Source organism: Rhopalosiphum maidis, chromosome 3, assembly GCF_003676215.2.
Source record: "Rhopalosiphum maidis isolate BTI-1 chromosome 3, ASM367621v3, whole genome shotgun sequence".
NCBI classification, from domain to species: domain Eukaryota; kingdom Metazoa; phylum Arthropoda; class Insecta; order Hemiptera; family Aphididae; genus Rhopalosiphum; species Rhopalosiphum maidis.
In genome coordinates, this window is record NC_040879.1 from 17,353,520 (window position 1) to 17,374,141 (window position 20,622).

The 20,622-nt window shown below is 30.2% G+C and overlaps 1 protein-coding gene across 2 annotated transcripts in view; it reads left to right on the top strand.

Moving 5' to 3' along the window:
• LOC113559440 (CD109 antigen-like) overlaps positions 1-11,518 on the top strand; it is a 90,684-nt gene extending 79,166 nt beyond the window's left edge. Inside the window, exons 10-27 of one of the 2 annotated variants that reach the window (XM_026965269.1) lie at positions 708-968; positions 1,091-1,234; positions 1,320-1,454; positions 1,554-1,608; positions 4,365-4,593; positions 6,201-6,318; positions 6,682-6,865; positions 6,958-7,118; positions 7,219-7,357; positions 7,422-7,540; positions 7,659-7,798; positions 7,928-8,325; positions 8,521-8,723; positions 9,266-9,418; positions 9,856-10,031; positions 10,193-10,355; positions 10,839-10,941; positions 11,108-11,518. In XM_026965269.1, the coding sequence (XP_026821070.1) occupies positions 708-968; positions 1,091-1,234; positions 1,320-1,454; positions 1,554-1,608; positions 4,365-4,593; positions 6,201-6,318; positions 6,682-6,865; positions 6,958-7,118; positions 7,219-7,357; positions 7,422-7,540; positions 7,659-7,798; positions 7,928-8,325; positions 8,521-8,723; positions 9,266-9,418; positions 9,856-10,031; positions 10,193-10,355; positions 10,839-10,941; positions 11,108-11,304 (3,078 nt within the window). In that variant the 3' untranslated portion in view covers positions 11,305-11,518. Of the gene's footprint in view, positions 1-707; positions 969-1,090; positions 1,235-1,319; positions 1,455-1,553; positions 1,609-2,836; positions 2,970-4,364; positions 4,594-6,200; positions 6,319-6,681; positions 6,866-6,957; positions 7,119-7,218; positions 7,358-7,421; positions 7,541-7,658; positions 7,799-7,927; positions 8,326-8,520; positions 8,724-9,265; positions 9,419-9,855; positions 10,032-10,192; positions 10,356-10,838; positions 10,942-11,107 lie in introns of both variants that reach the window. The other variant, XM_026965270.1, reaches the window with a different exon arrangement.
• The last annotated feature ends 9,104 nt before the right edge of the window (positions 11,519-20,622 follow it).

Consider the following 20,622-nt stretch of genomic DNA (forward strand, 5'->3'; position numbering starts at 1 on the left):
GGTATCTTATTGCATTAGATACTGTTATTAATCATTTTAAATTTCGTCGTTTACAGTACTTTTAAAATTTATAATTATGTATTCTTAAATTCTTAGTATACTGCAGAGTTTACAAATTGTATATGATATTTAATATCACTGTTACGTGTTTCAACTTTATAGAATGATCCATGTGGTAACAATTTAGAAATTATAATATAATCTAGAAGTATTTTATGATTATGAAATGGTTTACTATTTTAAAAATGGGAAATTTGAGAGATAACTTTTAAAATTAAAATTGAAACCCACAGTTTTCAAAAATGATTTACATATAGTTTTATTTTTAATGAACTTTTATGTGTAATTTACATTGATGTGGTTATATGGTAAATTGTCAAAGTGCTTTCAAAAATGTTCAAAACTTTCGCAATCAATTAAAAGTGTTTGTAAATACATATTTTAAATTTACCTATTTAAAAATATTAAAATATATTTTAAAAGTTTTAGTTTTAAATATTTTTATTGTCTTCATAAAAAAAATAGTTAGCTATTGATTATGTTAGACTACTACTATTAGTTGAACTTATGATATGAATGATTAAATGTATCATAAATTCTAGAAGACGATGGTTTTTGCGGTAAATCAAAATCGATCTAGTACTGTTTTACGCACCACCCATTTCGATCTAACTTTGCATCGATACTAAATAGACCTTTTCATTTAGGTCAACAAAGATGTTGAAATACAAGTTAACTCTACGGAGAGTCTGCAATATATAACTTACCAAGTTCTGGGCAGGGGTGATGTAATCGTGGCTAGTACCGTGCAAATTCCTAACGCCGGCCAGCACACAGCTGTTATCCGGTTCTTGGCGACGTACGCCATGGCACCCACCGCTCACGTTATAGCGCAGTTTGTCAAGGACGATGGTGAAGTTGTCGCTGATGCCATTGACGTAGAACTTGATGGAGTGTTGCAGAACTACGTAAGTGTTCCCTCCTCTAACTCGAGTTAACTATTTTCTAATATTTCATCATTGCTATTGTTGTTATTTACAATACGACCAATCGTCTACCCCTGGTGTGTTTCTAATCACTTTCGTTTCAGATTAATGTGGATGTGAGTCGTGACGAAGTAGAGCCTGACACTTCAGTGGACATAAATTTTGAAGCAAAACCGAATTCGTACATAGGCGTAGCTGGAATCGACCAGAGCGTTCTGTTACTGAAAACCGGCAACGACATATCACACGTGAGCTATCTATCGCTTTCGACAATTATAATTATTTGAGTTTTAATTTTATAAATATGTTTTCTTTCTAATTTTTTATCACTAGGACAACGTGTTAGATGAACTTAGAACTTACGACAACGGTGAACATTCCAATTACATGCCGTACCTCAGAGAATCGTTGGATAGACGTTCAATGTTTTGGTGGCCAGGTTCATATACTGCTCACCAAGCATTCGATGTAAGTGTTATTACTTTTTTAATTTCTATCAACCACACCACCACGATAATTCCCATTCAAAAACGTGTATTAATATCTGTTATACGTTTATTTGTCTAGAAATCTGGAGCTACTATATTGACCAATGCCTTTGTCAATGATTATAATCCTTGGAGTAAGTGATTTTATGTTTAATACATAGATATTTTTTTTTTAATAATATATGATAAATTAAAGGCAAAAATACCGATGCAAAAGTCACAAAATAAAATATTTATTCCTATAAACAAATTTATGACTTAAATACTAGTCATTTTACAAATCCTGTACGCATGGAAGCCCTCTGTAAATTCTCATAACATATCTTTAATTATAACTAAAGTGATGGTTAAATCTTGATTTATTGCATATTATGTCAAAATTAAAATTAATTAGTAGCTTTAATAATAATAATAATAATATTGAAATCATTTTCTATATGTGAGACCACTAGAAAAATGTATAAAATATAAACACAATTATCATTCAAACATATATCTTTTATGAATTTATGAACTCTGGTACTTAGCAACTTCTACTCGTATTGCAAATTTAAATATTAAAGTGTAAAAATAACTGTATATTTTACAGTTTTTAACCAGTCAAATTTATGTTTTTGAAGTACCTTTAAATAATTTACATTATTTTCTCAGTGGTTGACCAATGGAATACGATATATTGCGACTGTTTGAGTTTGAAGAATACGGTACCCATTTCTTTTTAAAAATATAATAAATCTAATATGCTTTTGATGTATCAAATAGTTTAACGAATTTAATAACAACAATAATGTAATAGCTTTTAAAATAAAATAACACGAGAGATAAAAATGTAGGTCATTTTGACAGAAACGATTGAATACCATAATATTTATATGGATACTAAAATGTGGTTTGTATGTTAAAACCTAAGAAAAACGTAATATTATCTTGAGATGGTTCGTACTTTCAATACTATTTGAATTTGAGGACTGTAAATAAATTTAATGTATGAATAATATAAATACTTGAATATTTGAGTTAATTTTGGAAAACAAAATTCGTGATCAATAACGACTGAAAGCAAATATGTGACATATGGGATCACCTGTAGGTTTTTTATTACAATATTTATTGAGACGTCTTGAAATCATTAGAGTTCAAGATTTTCCTTAATATTTTGTCAAATTACACTCTAAAGTCGTAACTGTGCGTGCCTCGATCGCAATATCGTTTTGATATCGTTATTACATCGATAACAAACCAATGAGTAGTATTGTATGTGATATGTATATTATATACAGTCAATGGTCAAATTATTTGAATAACATTAAAATAACATTTTTATGTATTAATATTAACTCATGGTATGGGGACTGTGTACAGTTTACTATAGGTCAAATGTGATGGATGACCAAGAAATGATGCAGATATCGTCCACTGTTTCCGAAACATCTTCCGGCATCAAAGTGCGGAAGAACTTCCCTGAAACGTGGCTATGGGAATCTACCGAATCCGGGTAAATAGAATTGTGACCAATTAGAGAAAAAGGGTTGCTTGCCTACTAACGCTTGGAATGCACAAAAGGGTTGACTGAATCACCCCTGTTGCTTGTACATGCTTTTAACCGGTAAATGTATACACGTCTATGCGCCTATTTTGCACAGACGACTCTTAATAAATCATTTTAAAATCGATATTGTTTGGTTGTGAAAATCACAAAGCTGGAACGAGTTACTTTTTTTAAGAACCAAGTTTTTTAAAGCCGTTTCTTTAAATTATTTGATAAAAAAAAGTATTTTAAAGTTATACCTAGTAATATTGTTTATAGTTGACGTTTTTAAGTAATTGTCATTTAATTTTAGCTTTAACGTTTATGTGTTTATACACATTTATTTGATTTAATCTATTCAGAAATAATTAAACCTCAAAATGTATTCTTACAAAGCATATAACGAAACAATTTTTATTACAGTATAATAAACTTTCTACAGGAAGCTATTCTCGTTGAAAAGTAACTTGTTAAGTAACGGTTGTAAAAATATTTACTCACTGAGTCAATAGATGTTTAAACTGTAGATTTCAACTTACTTTATAGGTAAATCGATTGATATCTAGCTTAAACGAATTTGCAATTTGTTTAATTTTATTTTACAGGAGAGGTGCCTTTAACACTAAAACGATTCCTTCCATGTCTCTTCCAACTCCTATTTTGTTCCATAAAATATTCAACACATAGTAAGATTCATTGAAGAGAATACAATATTTTTTAAGTGTCGTTTTTAGTCAAAACCTTAAAACGTCCAATAAATCTGGCTTTTGTATTCTATATTATACATAAACATTAAACATAATACACGCAGGGGTGTCCACCTGTCCAAAATTATATTCCATCGTTCCTTGTTTTCTCCTCATATTTTATGCAATGCGTTTATATTTAATATATATATCTTTAAGTTGCAATATATTTATAATATCATTTATGAAATTATAAAATAGGATGTTTCTAAAGAGAACTTTTAATAACAATTTGTATTAGAAGACAGATTAAAATGTATGTTTGAAAATCAATGTTTTTCCAAATTCATATTTTTACAGGAAGAAATACTTACGTACTTACCTATAATGCTTTCAAAAGTGTTAATAATTAATGGTTTTTATGGAAAACTTTTATGAGTGCTTTATGAAAGAATGAAACTATTTTATGGAAAGTTTTATATTAAACAATTTCATCGCTGGTTTTCTTTGCAATTTAATCTTACTTTTTCCTAAATGGACGCCCCTCTCAGGTTAGAGCTCTCAACACACACCACACACACACACACACACACACACACACACACACACCATTCCAATGTCTGCTTGTCTGCCATGTAGTATTATGTACCATCTTTGTGTGTTTTGTTATATACAGTGGTGTCGACCGGCCAAAGTCCAAAATTAGTGGTTCAATTCCAGTCGCCTGCCCAACCGGTTGTGAAACCGTATATCGGGCCTGGCGCCATTGCACAGCCAGTGACCCGGCCGCCACTGGCCGGCCCATACGCTTTCTCTCGCATACCGGCACCAGTGTGGAACAAGCCGCGCGTCTTCCTAACACACGCCCTTCAGGAAACTTGGCTATTCGCTAACCTAACCACATGGTACGGACTCGGGGGAAGGGAGTATTAGGTTGTCTATCATTTATAATACAGGGTCATCAAACTTTTTAACCTAGGGAGTATGTTGAGTAAAGCACCCTTCGCAATTATGATTCAAACTATGAATTCTAGGTATTCCTCTGAGAGTTTGGTAGAGAACTTTCTGCCGAAAAAATCTGCCTCTGAGATAACTTATATTGCTATTCCACCAATAATATGCACGTAAAACTCTCGAGCTTCTAACGGAAAACGAATACATCTTTAAATTTTTTGGATATGGTTTACGCGTTGTCGACTTAAGGACTACCTATCATGCATACAACTACTGCTGCTGTTGTTTAATTTCTTCTTTAACTTTAATACCAATGGCATTCTTTCTGTGTTATTTATTTTTAGTTTTTTTTATATAAGTTTTGTTTTTGTCATGAGGATAACCAATACAATATTATTGAATGTAGAAATTACAAAAGCATAGCAAAATCTCTAATAACTACTTATTTCAACTATTCAGAACGATTAAAAAATATGTTGTTTTTTCTTATTGAATGTTCTATAATTTGTGTCTTATGATACAGTTCACCATTATTAGTAGGTGGTATGAATAAGGTTACTATAATTATTATTATTATTTTTAACACAATAAATTGTCCTATATCGATTATAAAAGTATCGGAATCCTCATTTCCGCTGACAGAGGTTTCAGGATGCATATTGAATACGTGGCTTTTCAAAATAGTATATAGACAATTTTATTTATCGTTTGTTTATGAGCTTTTGCGCACGCTTTTTTTTCAAATTTCTCAAACTCATCGATAAATCATACTCAGTGGTAGGTGGGTATTATGATACATAAATGATGTGTGATATTGCAGACTGACGATGTTTTATACTTTGGAATAAATACAATATTTAAACATCTTCAGGTTGCTATGGCCTTCCCTGTATGCACATTATTTCATGTATTATATAAGTATTTATCGTACAAGTCCACATATAATCTTATTATTACTACTACATTCACTGTAATTTGTAAGTACCTACTTTAAATGTTACTAAAAATTGAAATTTTAGAATTGCTCTGCTTATATGCTTAATATATTTTAATTGGATATAAAACATGAAGAAAAAATGTTTATCATAGCACATCGTTTCCGTAACCTCGATAATATGGTCCACTATAGTAATTTATGTTTATTAAATTATTTTTTTAATTTATGTAAATTAACGTTGTTTCGATCGACAAATTTATAATAAAGTTTATTAAAATTGTCTGAATTACGTTAATAACAAAAAGAATTTGTTTTAGACACAATTCCTTAGATTAAACATAAAACTGTTTTATGTTATAAGTTAACGCATATTCATTTATTAGCACTCAATAATTATGTTGATACATATTGGCTAACAGTTGGATATTTAAAAAAATTATAACTATTTTTTTTTTTTTTGTCGAAATATACTTTTAATTTGTGTTACGAGGCGAACAGTTATTCTATTAAGCTCCTACTCGGAGTGTTTATCATTATAAAACTATTACTCGTCTATCGATTAATTATATTATTCAACTAAAACATTTTTCTAACTTAAAACCAACTTCTTTGATATTAAAGGCAAGATGGACGTGCTTCTTTGAAATCTACGGTGCCAGACACGATCACATCATGGGTGATCACTGCATTCTCGGTCGACTCACTCTACGGATTAGGTCTTCTCGACGCTCCTAAAAAGGTAACAAGATTTAATCAATACACTACACGTCTACATAATGTTATATTTATATAAATCCAAATTAACACTATCGATCAAAATGTTAGTAGTCGATAATATAATAACGATTAAGACACATTTTGTTTGTATAATAACTAATAATAAATCTACGATTATTTTATTTTCTGTTTTCATTATAAAGAAACAAGATTATTATTATTCTAAAACTGTTTTTGAACAATTAATTGTTTTACGCAATATATTTATTTGTTTTTTTTAATTTTACCTGCAAGTGGTATATGATAAAATACAAAAGTTAATATGTGCAGTGTATTTTTTGATTCTGTTATGCAAATTATTAATGTTACGATTGTTCTTTTATAGCTAAAAGTATTTAGACCATTTTTCATTTCCGTCGACTTACCATACTCAGTGAGGAGAGGTGAGTTTGTTTCAATACAGGTTGTAGTGTTTAATTACCTGAGCAAAGACGTCACAGCTGACGTGACTCTAGAAAACATTGGTCAGTTCGACTTTGCTGACAACTCCAATGATGTCCGAGATTCAAGTAATTAATAATAAGCAGATCATGTTAATAATATATTTATAAATACATTTTTTGCCAATATATACCTTTGTTGTTTTCATTTTGAATAATAGAATTGGAATTGTACAAACGAAAATCCTTAACTATTAAATCCAATAGCGGAACCCCAACATCGTTCCTAATACAAACTAAAGATTTAGGTTACATCAGCATTAAATTGACCGCTACTAGTAAATTGGCTGGCGATGCTATAGAAAAGAAGCTATTGGTCAAGGTATGATTTCTTTCAACGATTTATGGTCCAATGATTAGTGAAAAATAGTATAAAACAGTTGTTTTCATTTATTATAATTAACAATACCCGATTTGTTTAGCCGGAAGGAGAGACTATTTACAAGAATAAAGCGATCTTTGTCGATCTCAGGAAAGAAACATCGTTTGAAAAGAACATCACTTTAGAAATTCCCAGCAACATCGTACCAGATTCCGAATTCATTGAAATCGGAGCAGTTGGTATGTTATCTGTATGAAACTTGTTTGTTCATAATGTTTTAAAATGGTTCATTTTTTACGATAGGTGATATTTTGGGACCAAGTACAATGAATTTGGCGTCTTTGATCCAAATGCCGTTTGGATGTGGTGAACAAAACATGTTGAATTTTGTACCTAATATCGTCATTCTTGATTATTTAAAGGTATGTGCTACAGATTATATATAATCCATTATGTTGATCCAGTCATGACCTATGTCACTGTATTTTCAACTTTTAATATTCAACCCAATCTTTATAATCTGGCTTCACGTATGTTTAGAATACGAAACAATTAACAACTGCTGTCGAAACAAAATCATTGAAATACATGGAAATTGGCTACCAACAGGAATTAACGTATCGTAGATCAGATGGCTCCTTTAGTGCTTTCGGATCAGTAGATGCCAGTGGTAGTACGTGGTATGTGTACTTATATTATATATCAGTTATATGTCCAATGATAATCGCTTGATATCATTAAAACAAATGGACAAACCGGTCGAATAAATTATGATTTGCATATTAAATATATAATTAAATGTTTTCTAGGTTAACCGCTTATGTTGTTAAGTCATTCAGACAAGCAATGCCATACATACCAATTGAAGAAAAAATCATAATTGAAGGCCTACAATGGCTGTCCAACAATCAGGCAAACAACGGTAGTTTCCCAGAAGTGGGCTATGTAAGTCATAGTGATATACAAGGAGGATCATCAAAAGGACTGGCGCTTACCGCCTACACACTTATAGCGTTTTTGGAAAATCAAAAGGCCACTCCAGTTTACCGCAATACAATTAATAGAGCCGTAGAGTATTTAGTGAGAAACTTACCAGGAGTAGAAGATCCGTACGCAATGGCCATTTGTTCATATGCATTGCACTTAGCAGATCACCCAGAGAAAAACGTGGCTTTTAACCTACTCGAATTGAAAGCTAATACTGTTGGTAAGTCTAGTTGTTGTTACCAATTACAAAACTTATTATTTTTAATACATTTTAATTAAACATTGCTAATCATAAGAATGGAATTGTCCGTTGGATAAATTGTATAATTTTAAATCCAATGAACTTGATTTGATAATGTTCCTGGCAACGTGTAAATTTAATTTTTTTTTCTTTAATAAATATGATATTGTTTAGATGGCAAAAAATGGTGGAAACGTTTGGACCGTGCTAACGATAAAAAGAATCCTTGGATTCAAGAGCCTAATTCGGTTGACGTAGAAATGACCGCGTACGCATTGTTAACCTATTTGCAAAGAGGACTTGTAGAAGATGGTCTGCCAATACTACATTGGCTGGTGTCTCAACAGAACGAACAAGGAGGGTTCGCTTCTAGCCAGGTAATTATATTAGGTTCCGCAATGTAATATGTATAGTTCTGAAGGTGGCCATATTTCATAAAATTTAATTTTTCCTATCTATACAATCCAATTAAATGTTTTATATAAAAGTAGAATTAATTGTTTTCCTTAAGACTTAAACACTAGTATACATAGTTATTTATAGGAATGTTTGTATCATATTTTATTGCAAGATCACCCTTCCATTTATCTTTTCGTTGGCATCACTTACTTAAAATCATTTGTTCCAATAGTTATCAATGGCTTTACTCTTGTTTCTTATAACATACCACTAGAAAAGTCACTAAAAAAAAATATTATTTTATGTGTGCATCTGATCATTATTATGTATTAATATAAGTGTATCTAAACGACTTCTTCACAAATTGTATAACAATATATCTATGTACCTATTAACAATTGCTTAACCACTAATATACCCTAATAGGAATTAAAAAACTTTGTATGTGTATATTTTTATTTTACTATAGTGATAAATTTAAATCTGTTATTAATACCTATATTTTCCACACCTTCATTAGGACACGGTGATAACATTGTACGCGCTTTCTCAAATGGCCGAACGAATTACTCCAAGTACTCTTAAGCTATCCGCCACATTTTCTTACATGAAGAATGGACAATCTGAATTAAAAGTAACCAAAGATAATGCCATGGTGTTACAGTTAATCGAAGTGAGTAATTAGTTTTTATAGAAATGTTTATATATGTTACATCGCAGTTTTGTACGAAATTTGAACGATAACGTAATTTATAATAAATATTCTCTAAGTTAAATTAATTTATTTTATAATTTTTTTTAAAATAATTTACCAAAAAATTCTTTATTAACATTCATTAAATATTTACAAAAAACAAAATCTATAAAAAATAAATTGAACGGGTTTTGTTGCTCCTGGTGAATTTCGCTTGTTATTATAAACATTTAAAATGAACCTAAATATTAATTATTAATTTTTTACTTATAGTTTATTTATTTAAATTTATTTATTTTTTTATTATTATTATATCGAGCAAAATAGTTTTATTATGTTAAAAAGATAACATCGTTTGTTTGCCTTTCTGCCTACTGTTGCTTATGTTAGTTTTGACCCATTTTGCATTTCCATAGCTCCCAAAACGCACTCGTGTCGTGAATGTGACAGCCACTGGTACCGGATTCGCTGTCATAAAAGTGTCTTACAGATACAACGTAAATGTTACTGGTGCATGGCCACTGTTTTCACTGGATCCACAAGTAGATAAGAACTCAAATGCCAATCATCTGCAGCTTTCTGTTTGTTCGGGGTAATTATTTTTAACCATTCTATAGATTCATGTGGTCTTATATGTACCCATTTGGTAAATACTTTGTGTAAATATTTGCATATAATTTGTAAATGGACTTCATTTCTGTATTCAAATCGATTCGTTCGGCCCAAACATAAACTGAGTTTTTATTTTTGCAGTTTCCGAGGAGGCAATGACAGCAACATGGCCGTAATGGAAGTGACACTGCCCTCAGGTTTCACCGTGGACAATGACGCGTTGCCCAGCCTCCGATTATCTAACAATATCAAACGTGTCGAGACCAAAGATGGAGATACCGTCGTTATGTTGTACTTTGACAAGGTAAACCAATAATACAAAAATAAATTATAAGAAAACTACCATGAACGAATAATAATACATGCTTTTAATTAAAAAAAACAATAATCATCAATTAAAATATTCATACATTTATAATTTAAAAGTATTGGTTTGATTAAATATTGTTAGATTCAGTTTCCACAGAGTTGTAGATGTAATCTTCTCATCTCTAGAAACTAAACTCTATTGCACCTGTCCCTTTTTAGACATTTCATAGACGTTAATTAAAGTCTAGCATGATGTTCTCCCTCTCATACTCCAAAAATGTCTTCCCCCTACACTATTTCTATTAATTTAATCTTATTCTAATCGTGGGAATCCTAAATGTCAATTTATTATATAACGTGTGTGTGAAACGGATACAACACATAACACATGCTGATACTTTGTCCTTTTAACCACGGTTTATACTAATACAGATCTATTCGATTTGATCAAATCATCAAATTGTTTTACATTTTTCAGATGATGGCCCAAGAATACTGTCCGACTATATCAGCATTCCAAACCCACAAGGTAGCCAATCAAAAACCAGTGCCTGTCACCGTTTATGATTATTATGACCAGTGTAAGTATGAAAAAATTACCCCAGTTAGATATAATGTTTCGTGTCAAATATATTTTCGATATATATTTTTTTTAAATCTGATAATATTTTATCTCTTTGTGCATAAGATTTTGTTATGGTTAATGCCAAATATTTTTATTTACTTATTTATTTTCTTTTTCATTAGCGAGACGCGCCAGAGTTTTCTATGAACCAAGAAGGGCGACTCCGTGTGAAATATGCGAAGATTCCGATTGTACCAAAATGTGCATGCAAACCGATAACCCCAAGTCCGGTTCTCCGTCACATTTCCGTAACGGTTTACAGTTGACATTCGTTATCGTCTCAATTTCAAGCATCTTGCTCGTTCAATATTTTAACTAATATTTTTCTATTTTTTTATTCATTTATATTATATTCATGTATAAGTAATCGTAGTAAAGAGGAAAATAATTCAGTAGAATTACACAATATTCCTATTTTGTCCAACATAATATTATTTTATATTCTAAAAAAAACTTAACACTTTTGTTTTGTATGTATATGTATTCACTTTAAGTGCAATTTACATAATAATATTACGGTTTGTTTTTATTACAATATTTGAATTTCCATTAGCATTGTGTATTGTTTAAAACATTATTTTTATTATTATTATTATTATTATTACTATCATATTCATATATTATATAAAAACGTTTTTAAAACAAAAATAATTAGGTACTTATGAACAAATTTAATAATAAAATTTCCATGTCTTACTATAGACTGGCCTACGATTATAATAATATTATACTGCATGCAACTCTAATCAAATACTCAAAAAAAAAAAAAAATTACATTATTATAAGTATTTTAATTTATAGTATTATTATTATTATTGTTTTTTTTTTTTATATATATATATTTAATTTTTATTACTATGCAATATATACGAAGCTGGCATACCTAACTAATACCTATAAATAAACAATATTATTATTATATACAAGTAACATAAATTTACTTTTAAATCGATTTATAATAATAGGTAATAATGAACCTTACATATTGTAAACCATTATGTATATTATATCCACTGATTCTAAATGAAAATCCAGTAAATTACACATAATGTATGATTTTTATTTCATTAATATAAAGACTGACTGACAGATATTATATTTACTATCAAAATAAACATCTTAAACAATCATGTAGGTAATTACTAAATCACTAATTATTATAACAGTTTTATTGTTTGTAAATACTAAATTAAAATGGTACTTATAATAAATATATAAATATTTATAAATAATTATATTATTGTTTTTATTTACATTTTATCGACGTATGAAATGTTGTGACACTAGATTAAAATAGTATCAGCAGACTATTTTGAAGTAAATTATGCTCTATACATAGGTACAATTTTCATAAAAAATAACCATTCTGTGAATCACTTTTAGTTTTTTTTCGCACGAATTATTCGGATGTTTTCCATTTGTGATTCAGTGGATGGTGTTGAGTGAATTTATATTTTCAATAATTGTACTTATGTCCCCTAATATACCTCATGTTTGAGAAAGTAATCTCATATAATGTGTAAATACGGAAAAAAATAAAAGTCTCGGAACACAGAAATCTGGATTAAAATATTTTTTGATTTTATCATAACAAAACGTGTTATTCCGGAATTTCAAATTATTATTTGGACCGTATTGTTGTGGACTATAGAATTCTGGAAAAAAGCTAACCGCGCGTAAAGTTTCAGACATATAGTGGCTATATTCTCAATTCTCCCATAAAAAATATAAAAATCGTAAAAATTTAGACTCTTAATAAGCGCAATCGATTGGTTATTTTATCTCTCACATAGCAATTAGTTCTTAATATTTTTGTTCGTGTTTGATGCTTTAAAAGCAGTTAAAATGCTTCAAACATCAACTTTGACGATGGTTCCTAGAATAAAGTAATAAAGTTGTATCTAATTGGTGCATTGATGTTTTTTTTAAGGGGGGAGGTAAAAAGTAAAATATTCGCTGTTTAAAAAATCTTGAAAACATAGTGTTGTCGCCAACATTGGCATTTAATATATAGTCTGTTGGCGGGGTTTTCGTTCTGTCAATTTCGTGTTGAGATATCGGTTCGTATCGTGCGACACCGCGGTGCGGTTGACAACAACTGTTGTGTGATAACCGTCCGGTGCGTGCGTGCGGCCGTCATCTCGTTTTCGTTTAAAATGTTTTTCGTTATTTCGTATCGTGTGTGTGCGGTCGAAATAAATTCGGTTATGTTTTGTGTATTTTTTCAAGTCATTCACCTCAGTGTCACCGACGGTTCCATAAGTTCCCGTGTTTTCATTTGTGTAGGTGGCACTGAGCTTTCGTTTCGTACTTCATGTTGTCTTCGGGGCCGATTCGTTACAACCGCGTGACAGACCGGCTCGTTCTCTTTTTTCTTTTCTTTTCGTCGTTTTGCTTTGGTGAAGAGCCCCGTGTTGTCCATTGTCCGCTGTCGAAAACCACGCTGTCTGTGATTTCGTGAATTGGTTGTTGGTAAATGTCGTTCGACCAATTAATATTGTCAACATTTTCATATTTTATTTCCCCTGTCTAGGGTGGTCATTATTGTTACCAACGGTCATTGTGAGTCGTGGTTTTTGTATTCGTCCACTCCAGCTGTGTGCACGTCTGTGATTTTGTGTTTGAATTCATCGTCGGTGGCTGTGGCCAGCTAATCGCGCACGCGGCTGTCATTTTTTTACTGTATTAAATTATTATTACGTAACCGGTGCGCGCATTACCTGACATAGCCGCATGTGAGTATCGGTCGACCATTAATTGTGTTATATTATATATTTAATTTTTCTGTATAGCCGGCGGGCTGTTACTTATTATTCAACATCAAAAAATTGTATTGTTCCTCATTACCTGAGCCATTGTGAGGCCTGATATTATTATTTTTTACACTATTTACATTTATTTAATTAATTATACACTTTCACTGTCAAAAATCAGTTATTATTATACATACTATATTATATTATTACTTTTCGCTATTCCTTATTATTTATCTGGTTAGGTAGTGCAGCACTTTGGGTGGCCTACCTTCCTACCGTAAAGGCGCCTTAATATACAATATTATTTAATATTAAAGCAAGGTGCGGTACTATGCTACACATAGTACAAAATTCGTTTTAAATTGTTCTTATCGCAATTATTATTAACCTGTTATTGGTCACGTCATATTTATAACATCGTTGTTGACGTATGAGCGTCTTGCACTCTTGCGAACATATTCAGTATTTTTGATAGAAATAAATTGTACAATTCAATTTGTTTATATAAATTTGTTAAGTGTATTGAAAATTATTATTTAACTGACATAAAATATTCTTAAAAAAATAAACCGTCATTATTTTGGTTTTCATTTGCACTATTATAATAGTAGGTTTTATTATGAGTCAAGTACATTATCTGATATGAAATTAGGAGCAAACGCTGTTTTAGAGACAAGGTACAACGAAGTTCCACAAAATAAAAACACTTTTGAGAAAGAAATAATAACAGTATATTTTGTAGATAATATCTACATTTATGACTTAATATTACAAGACAAGAATTATGAAATTATTATATTATGTTCTTCGATTTCAATAAACGCGTCTTTATAAATATATATTTTTAATTTTCAACACAGAAAAACTAATTGTTTTCTAGGTAATAAAAAGCAGTGATAATAAAAATGTTTACTATAATTATTTTAAGGCAATACTATGGGCATTTATATTTTCAAGCGTACGATAATACAACGCATAAAAGCATAATATTAATATCTAAAATCTATATACATATACGATTAGTAGTCGAAATGGCCGAAATAATTTTGCCATTTAGAAATATTGCATTTGAAAACGTCATGGTATAAATAAAATATAATAATATACTTTAAAAATAATTAACAATTAAGTAGTTAGAACTAAACCTATAATGGATAAGAATAATAATTTTCAATCACCATTTGAAAACAAACGGTCATTACCTTAATCACCGAAAACTCCTACCCCACCGCCACCACTTCCACTTCCAAGAAAACAAAATATTTTATCTCTCCTAACCAATACCCTGTTCTTGCCGAGACTGACCCAGTGTCGTCCGTCATCACTAATGTAAACAATGATAATCAAACTGAATTTGACACATAAAGTCAGGAGTCACAACACTCTACCACACATACACACAAGAAAAAAGAACTGCCACCACCAATATTCATTGAGGGTGTAATAAACTTCTCTGAATTAAGAAAAGCATTCTTAGATTTAATTGATCTTGGTAGTTTTAGTTGCAAGTCAACTTCTACACTTCTTAAGCTCCAACTCAATACACAAGAAAATTGACTTAACAATTCGTTTAAAAACAACAAATGATATGACGACGCTGTTAATTTGCTCACACATAATATGCAATTATTGATATAGGAATCATCCAAATTATTATCTTCTAAAAAGTTACCTAATCATCCTATTTATACAAGAAATTTAATCTTAGCAAAACGGCGTGCTCGTGCTGTTTGGTATAATAACACATACCCAACAGATTAAAGCCACTACAATGGTCTGCATTAAAAATTAAACGCCTATTAGCTAACCATGAATTCAAATCATATAGTACATATCTACCATCACTCTCTCTGGAAAGCTACTAGAAAACTTTTCCGTATCCATAATTCACCAACTACCTTACGTAACGACGATGGCAGCTGGGCTAAATCTGAGCTAGACCAAGTAAATATCTTCGCAAAATATTTAGCTGATACATTCCAACCACACCATGATATTCTATCTCAAAATAGAATCAAAAACGTTGAAAATGTTCTCAACTCTCCTTTACAAATGTCCATTCCTCCCATTGCCTTTTCGCCCGGCAAAGTTGAATTTATTCATAAAAAAATTCCTCTAAAAAAATCACCCGATTTCGACTTAATAACCGCTGAAATAATTAGACATTTACCAAAAAAAAACTATTATATTCCTTACTCAAATATACAATTCAATGATCAGACTATCGTACTTCCCAATTTCATGGAAATACATTACTATAATTCTAATCATTAAACCTAATAAATCACCAAACTGTCCTTCCTCGTACAGACCAATAAGTCTTCTCCCAATTCTATTAAAAATATTTGAAAAACTTTTATTAAAATGTATCCTAACCATAGTCACTGATGCAAATATACTACCCAACTCTCAATACGGATTTCGTAATAGCCATTTTACCGTACATTAACTACATAGATTAGTTGATAAAATCTCTTACGCATAAGAGGAAAAACTTTATTATACTGAAACCTTCCTTGATGTCTCCCAAGCTTTCGATAGCGTATGGTACGCAGGTTTACTCTATAAACTAAAACATCTAGGTATTACTCAGTCACTACCACTTAATCTTAAAATTTTACTTAGAAGACCCTTTTTTAGTGCCTACAGGCTCTGCTATCTCCCCTCCAAAAGAATTAATGCTGGTATACCATAAGGCGCAGTTATTACCTCAATACTTTTTAATTTATTCATCTCTGACCAACTTAACTCAAATCAAACTCTAGTCGGTGACTTTTCAGATAACAAAGCTATAATAGCTAGCAGTGCAGACCCTAAGTTAGCTTCTCTCTATGTTCAAAATCATCTCCACCTTCTCGAAACATGGTATAGAGAATGGTGAGTAAAAATGAATGAAAGCAAATTCATCTATTGTACTTTCACTCTTCGGCATGGCACATGCCTTACACTATTTCTTAACACGTTAACTGCCACAAGCCCGTCAGCGATCTAACACGGATATGTAATTGTGGAGTCATGGTATAAATAACAGGGAAATACTGTAATGTTCGTGTGTGTATTTATAAATAGAAGAGTCTAATCGTAATGTTGATTATAGCATTATGATTAGAAAAATCCGAATATTATGAATTTAAAATAAAAATAGTTAGGTCGCCGGCGGTTAACTGGCGTGTTTTTACTATGACGCCGGATTGGTCGCCGGCTACCATAATATATATATAGGCAATTTTTATTTATATTTTTCAATCTATAAAAATACGTACCATTATTGTCATTAATAGTTTATCAATCACAACGCGTTCTTGTGCTTGCTTCCTCATTCGTTTTACATAAATATTTTGTGTATTATTATTATTTTATTAAAATGGATCAAAAGCAGATCGAAGATGCACTGAGTGATTCAGATTTTTCATTTTCGGATGAAAGTATTGATGGCGATGCCGATCCTCTTTTTCAACTATCAGAAAGTGATGACGAATCCAGTGGTAATAAATCCAGTGATCATGAATCCCTTCCAGTACAACTTAATGCTGATAATGATAATATATCATCAAACTAATATCCTGTTACAGGTAATTACCAAAAATGTTTTACTTATGAAAACGATTGCACGTTACCTATAGAATTATTGGCAAATAATGAGCCATATGATTATTTTAAATTATTTCTTACTGACGATATACTAAACTGTATGGTCTTGGAAACTAATAGAAACGCCGAACAATATCTAAAAACTATTAGACTTTCGCGTAGTAGTAGATTCCGTTCATGGTAACCCATGGTTTTAGAGGATATGACGAAATTTATTGGACTATTACTTTGGATGGGTGTAGTGAAATATCCAAACATTACTAAATACTGGAGTAAAGCGGAAAGATATGAAAATAGTGAAGCTCCAAAAATAATGAGCTGAAACAAATTTAAACTAATATTACGATCCTGGCATTTTGCCAATAATGAAACAAGTGATAAATCCGATCGTCTGTACAAAATAAGGAATATTCTTGATAAAATTAATTTCAATTTTGAACATTTACTTACACCCGGAGAAATCATTGCAGTAAATGAGTCTATGATTCCTTTCAGAGGGAGATTGAAATTTCGACAATACATTCCAAGTAAACGACACAAGTACGGAGTTAAACTATTCAAAATATGTGATTTTAACGGTTTTACATACAAAATAATTATTTATGAGGGAAAACAGTCTATATCATTTTGATGGGAATGACAAACCACTTAAATGCATGTACATATGTTGTATACATTTTGCAATAAAAAATGTATATATGAAACAACTTTCTTTTACCACCTTCATCAGGTGCATTTCCTAGTAAAGCCACCAACATACGTAGGCAAAGAAAATTCATAGATAAACTATTTTTTTTTTTTTTTTTTAACAGATAAAGATGGCAATTTTTTTACAAATATTACTGTAATATTATTATTACTAAATGGTGTTTTCTTCATTTTAATAGAATATGTCAAATATGGTTACAAGTTCAATCTATTAGTTCCCCCAAAACAGATACATAACATCGTTAAGTCTTTTATATTTATTGAACAATTACTGTTCAAGAATTAAAAGTATTGAGAAATTTAATTATACATTAAACACAAAGTGCAGTACAATCCAAAGTTTAATATTTCAAAAAATCAATTTATGTAACAATTATAATAATACACATATAAATACAATTTCACAATAAAAAAAATTACACAATATTTATTAACAGATACTCTCAAGATACAAAAATATAGATAATATTATACACTACGTAGAGGCAGGGGGGCTTGCTGAACAACAACTAAACAAAAATTCAATTTAATTTAATTTAATTTTTTCTAGTAAATATTTATATTTATGTTTTATGCAATATGCATCGTAAATCAATAATAATTTTATTATATTTATTATTTAATTATTTATAAAATAACGTAACTTGGATTTGATTAAAAATAAATGAATCTATTCCGATTTTGCTCACCACAATTGTCGGAGTAAAAAATAAATTCTGTTATACCATATTTTCGCTTTAACGACGTCATAAATTTTAACAAACAAGTGGAAATTTCGTTGACACCCCTTTTGGCCCCAGATTCATTCCACACGAATCAATACACTAAATTTTTTGTATGTCGTATACGATTAGGTTATAGGTAGCAAACTTCCGTTTATAATAAAAACTGCTTGTCTCTCCTTATGGAGTAGTAAAAACTTTTTAAAAATCAAATGATACTACACACCATTTAGGATCAAGTATTCCACGTGCCTTATCTGCATTTTTCATTTGCCTGGCTATATTTTTATTCAATAAATGTTGATCATAAATTGTTTGATATGCTTCTTTTTTGTCGGTTGTCGATAGTTTATATTTGTCACACTTTTCACATAAATCATTCTTAGGTTTAAAGATACTGATATTATTGTGATTATTAAAAATGTTGCATTTTTGGCATCTTCCTTAACTATTTTTCTGTTATCCATTCCTTAAATGAACGATACATTTTGGAAATATTAAGATCTGAGTTTAAGTATTTTTTGTTTGTACATTCCATAATATAATGTGAATCAACTAGTGTAAATGATTGAATGTGATCATTTATACATTTTTTTACTTTATGACTAATTCTAGCAAGTCTGTTTGTGTGTTTACATCTTCTATCAGCCAATAAAACTAGCGAAATTTTAAATTTTGAATTAACTGTATGTACAACTTTTTGAAAATGTTCTTATATATAGTTTTACACACTTGAATTTCTGTATTATTATGTGGTATAGGGAAAGTAATATTTTTTTTAGAGTGGCCTCCTTGAAGTTACATATCTTACTTGTTTATTGCTTACTTTTACATATCTGGCTATGAAGTCCCACTGCCTACTGTGGTTTACTTACGCCTAGTAATCAGCAAACAATATTTTGCAGATATCTCCATTAACTTGGTCTACACATTTAAATCTACATGTTAAATTACACAGTGGTTTTTTTTCTTTGATGCTTTTAGTTTGCCTGACCTATTTAAATTCTCTTCGCCCAAGTTTAATTTAACCATTCCTCTTCACACCTTGTCCGTTTTCTTGTTAATTTCTTTTTTGAGGTTGTTTTTCTTTTTTAGTCTTGCTCTAGTTTTGCCCCTGAAAAAATTTAACATAAATATATTATAATAAACATTTTTTATTATAGGTACCAAAAACAATAATGAATATCATTATACCATAAAATATTAAAAACAACAATAAATTTTTAATAAATATTTACCTATATTATACAAACATAAAAAATTTTTTTTCAGAAACAATTTTTAAAAATGTTTGATAAATATGATTTATAAATCTATAATTTTAATATTTAATAATACTAACAAAAAAAATTTATGTTTTATAAGTATTACTTTCATAAAGACTGAAATTTAATATTTATTTATGTTAAAATTACGTTGAATATTATAATATTTTGGAAAATAATTAATTAATATGTAAGCATTTCATTTGGATTAGACTATGAAGATCCCAATTTAGTTTATGCCAAAAAGTAATTTGTAATGTCTAGTATTATTACTAGATACAGGGTCCTTATAAGTTGTTCTTACATAATCCTATAAATCTCGATAAAACATAGGCGAATAATCTTATTTGAAAGACTTATTTTCAAGTTTAAATTGCATAAGTTCGTTTACGCTCCGTGACTGTTGTCCGCAACATACGTATCAGTTATCCATGCACGCAGTTTCTTTTGTTTCTCAAGTCCAACCTAACCAATTTAATTGTGAATGGTGTCAAAAAATCCGGATATCGGCCTGTGTTTCCCATTGCTGTCATCGCCACGGTATTTCAACCTCTCAAGCCCAAATCATCAAAAAACTGGTAATATAATTACTATA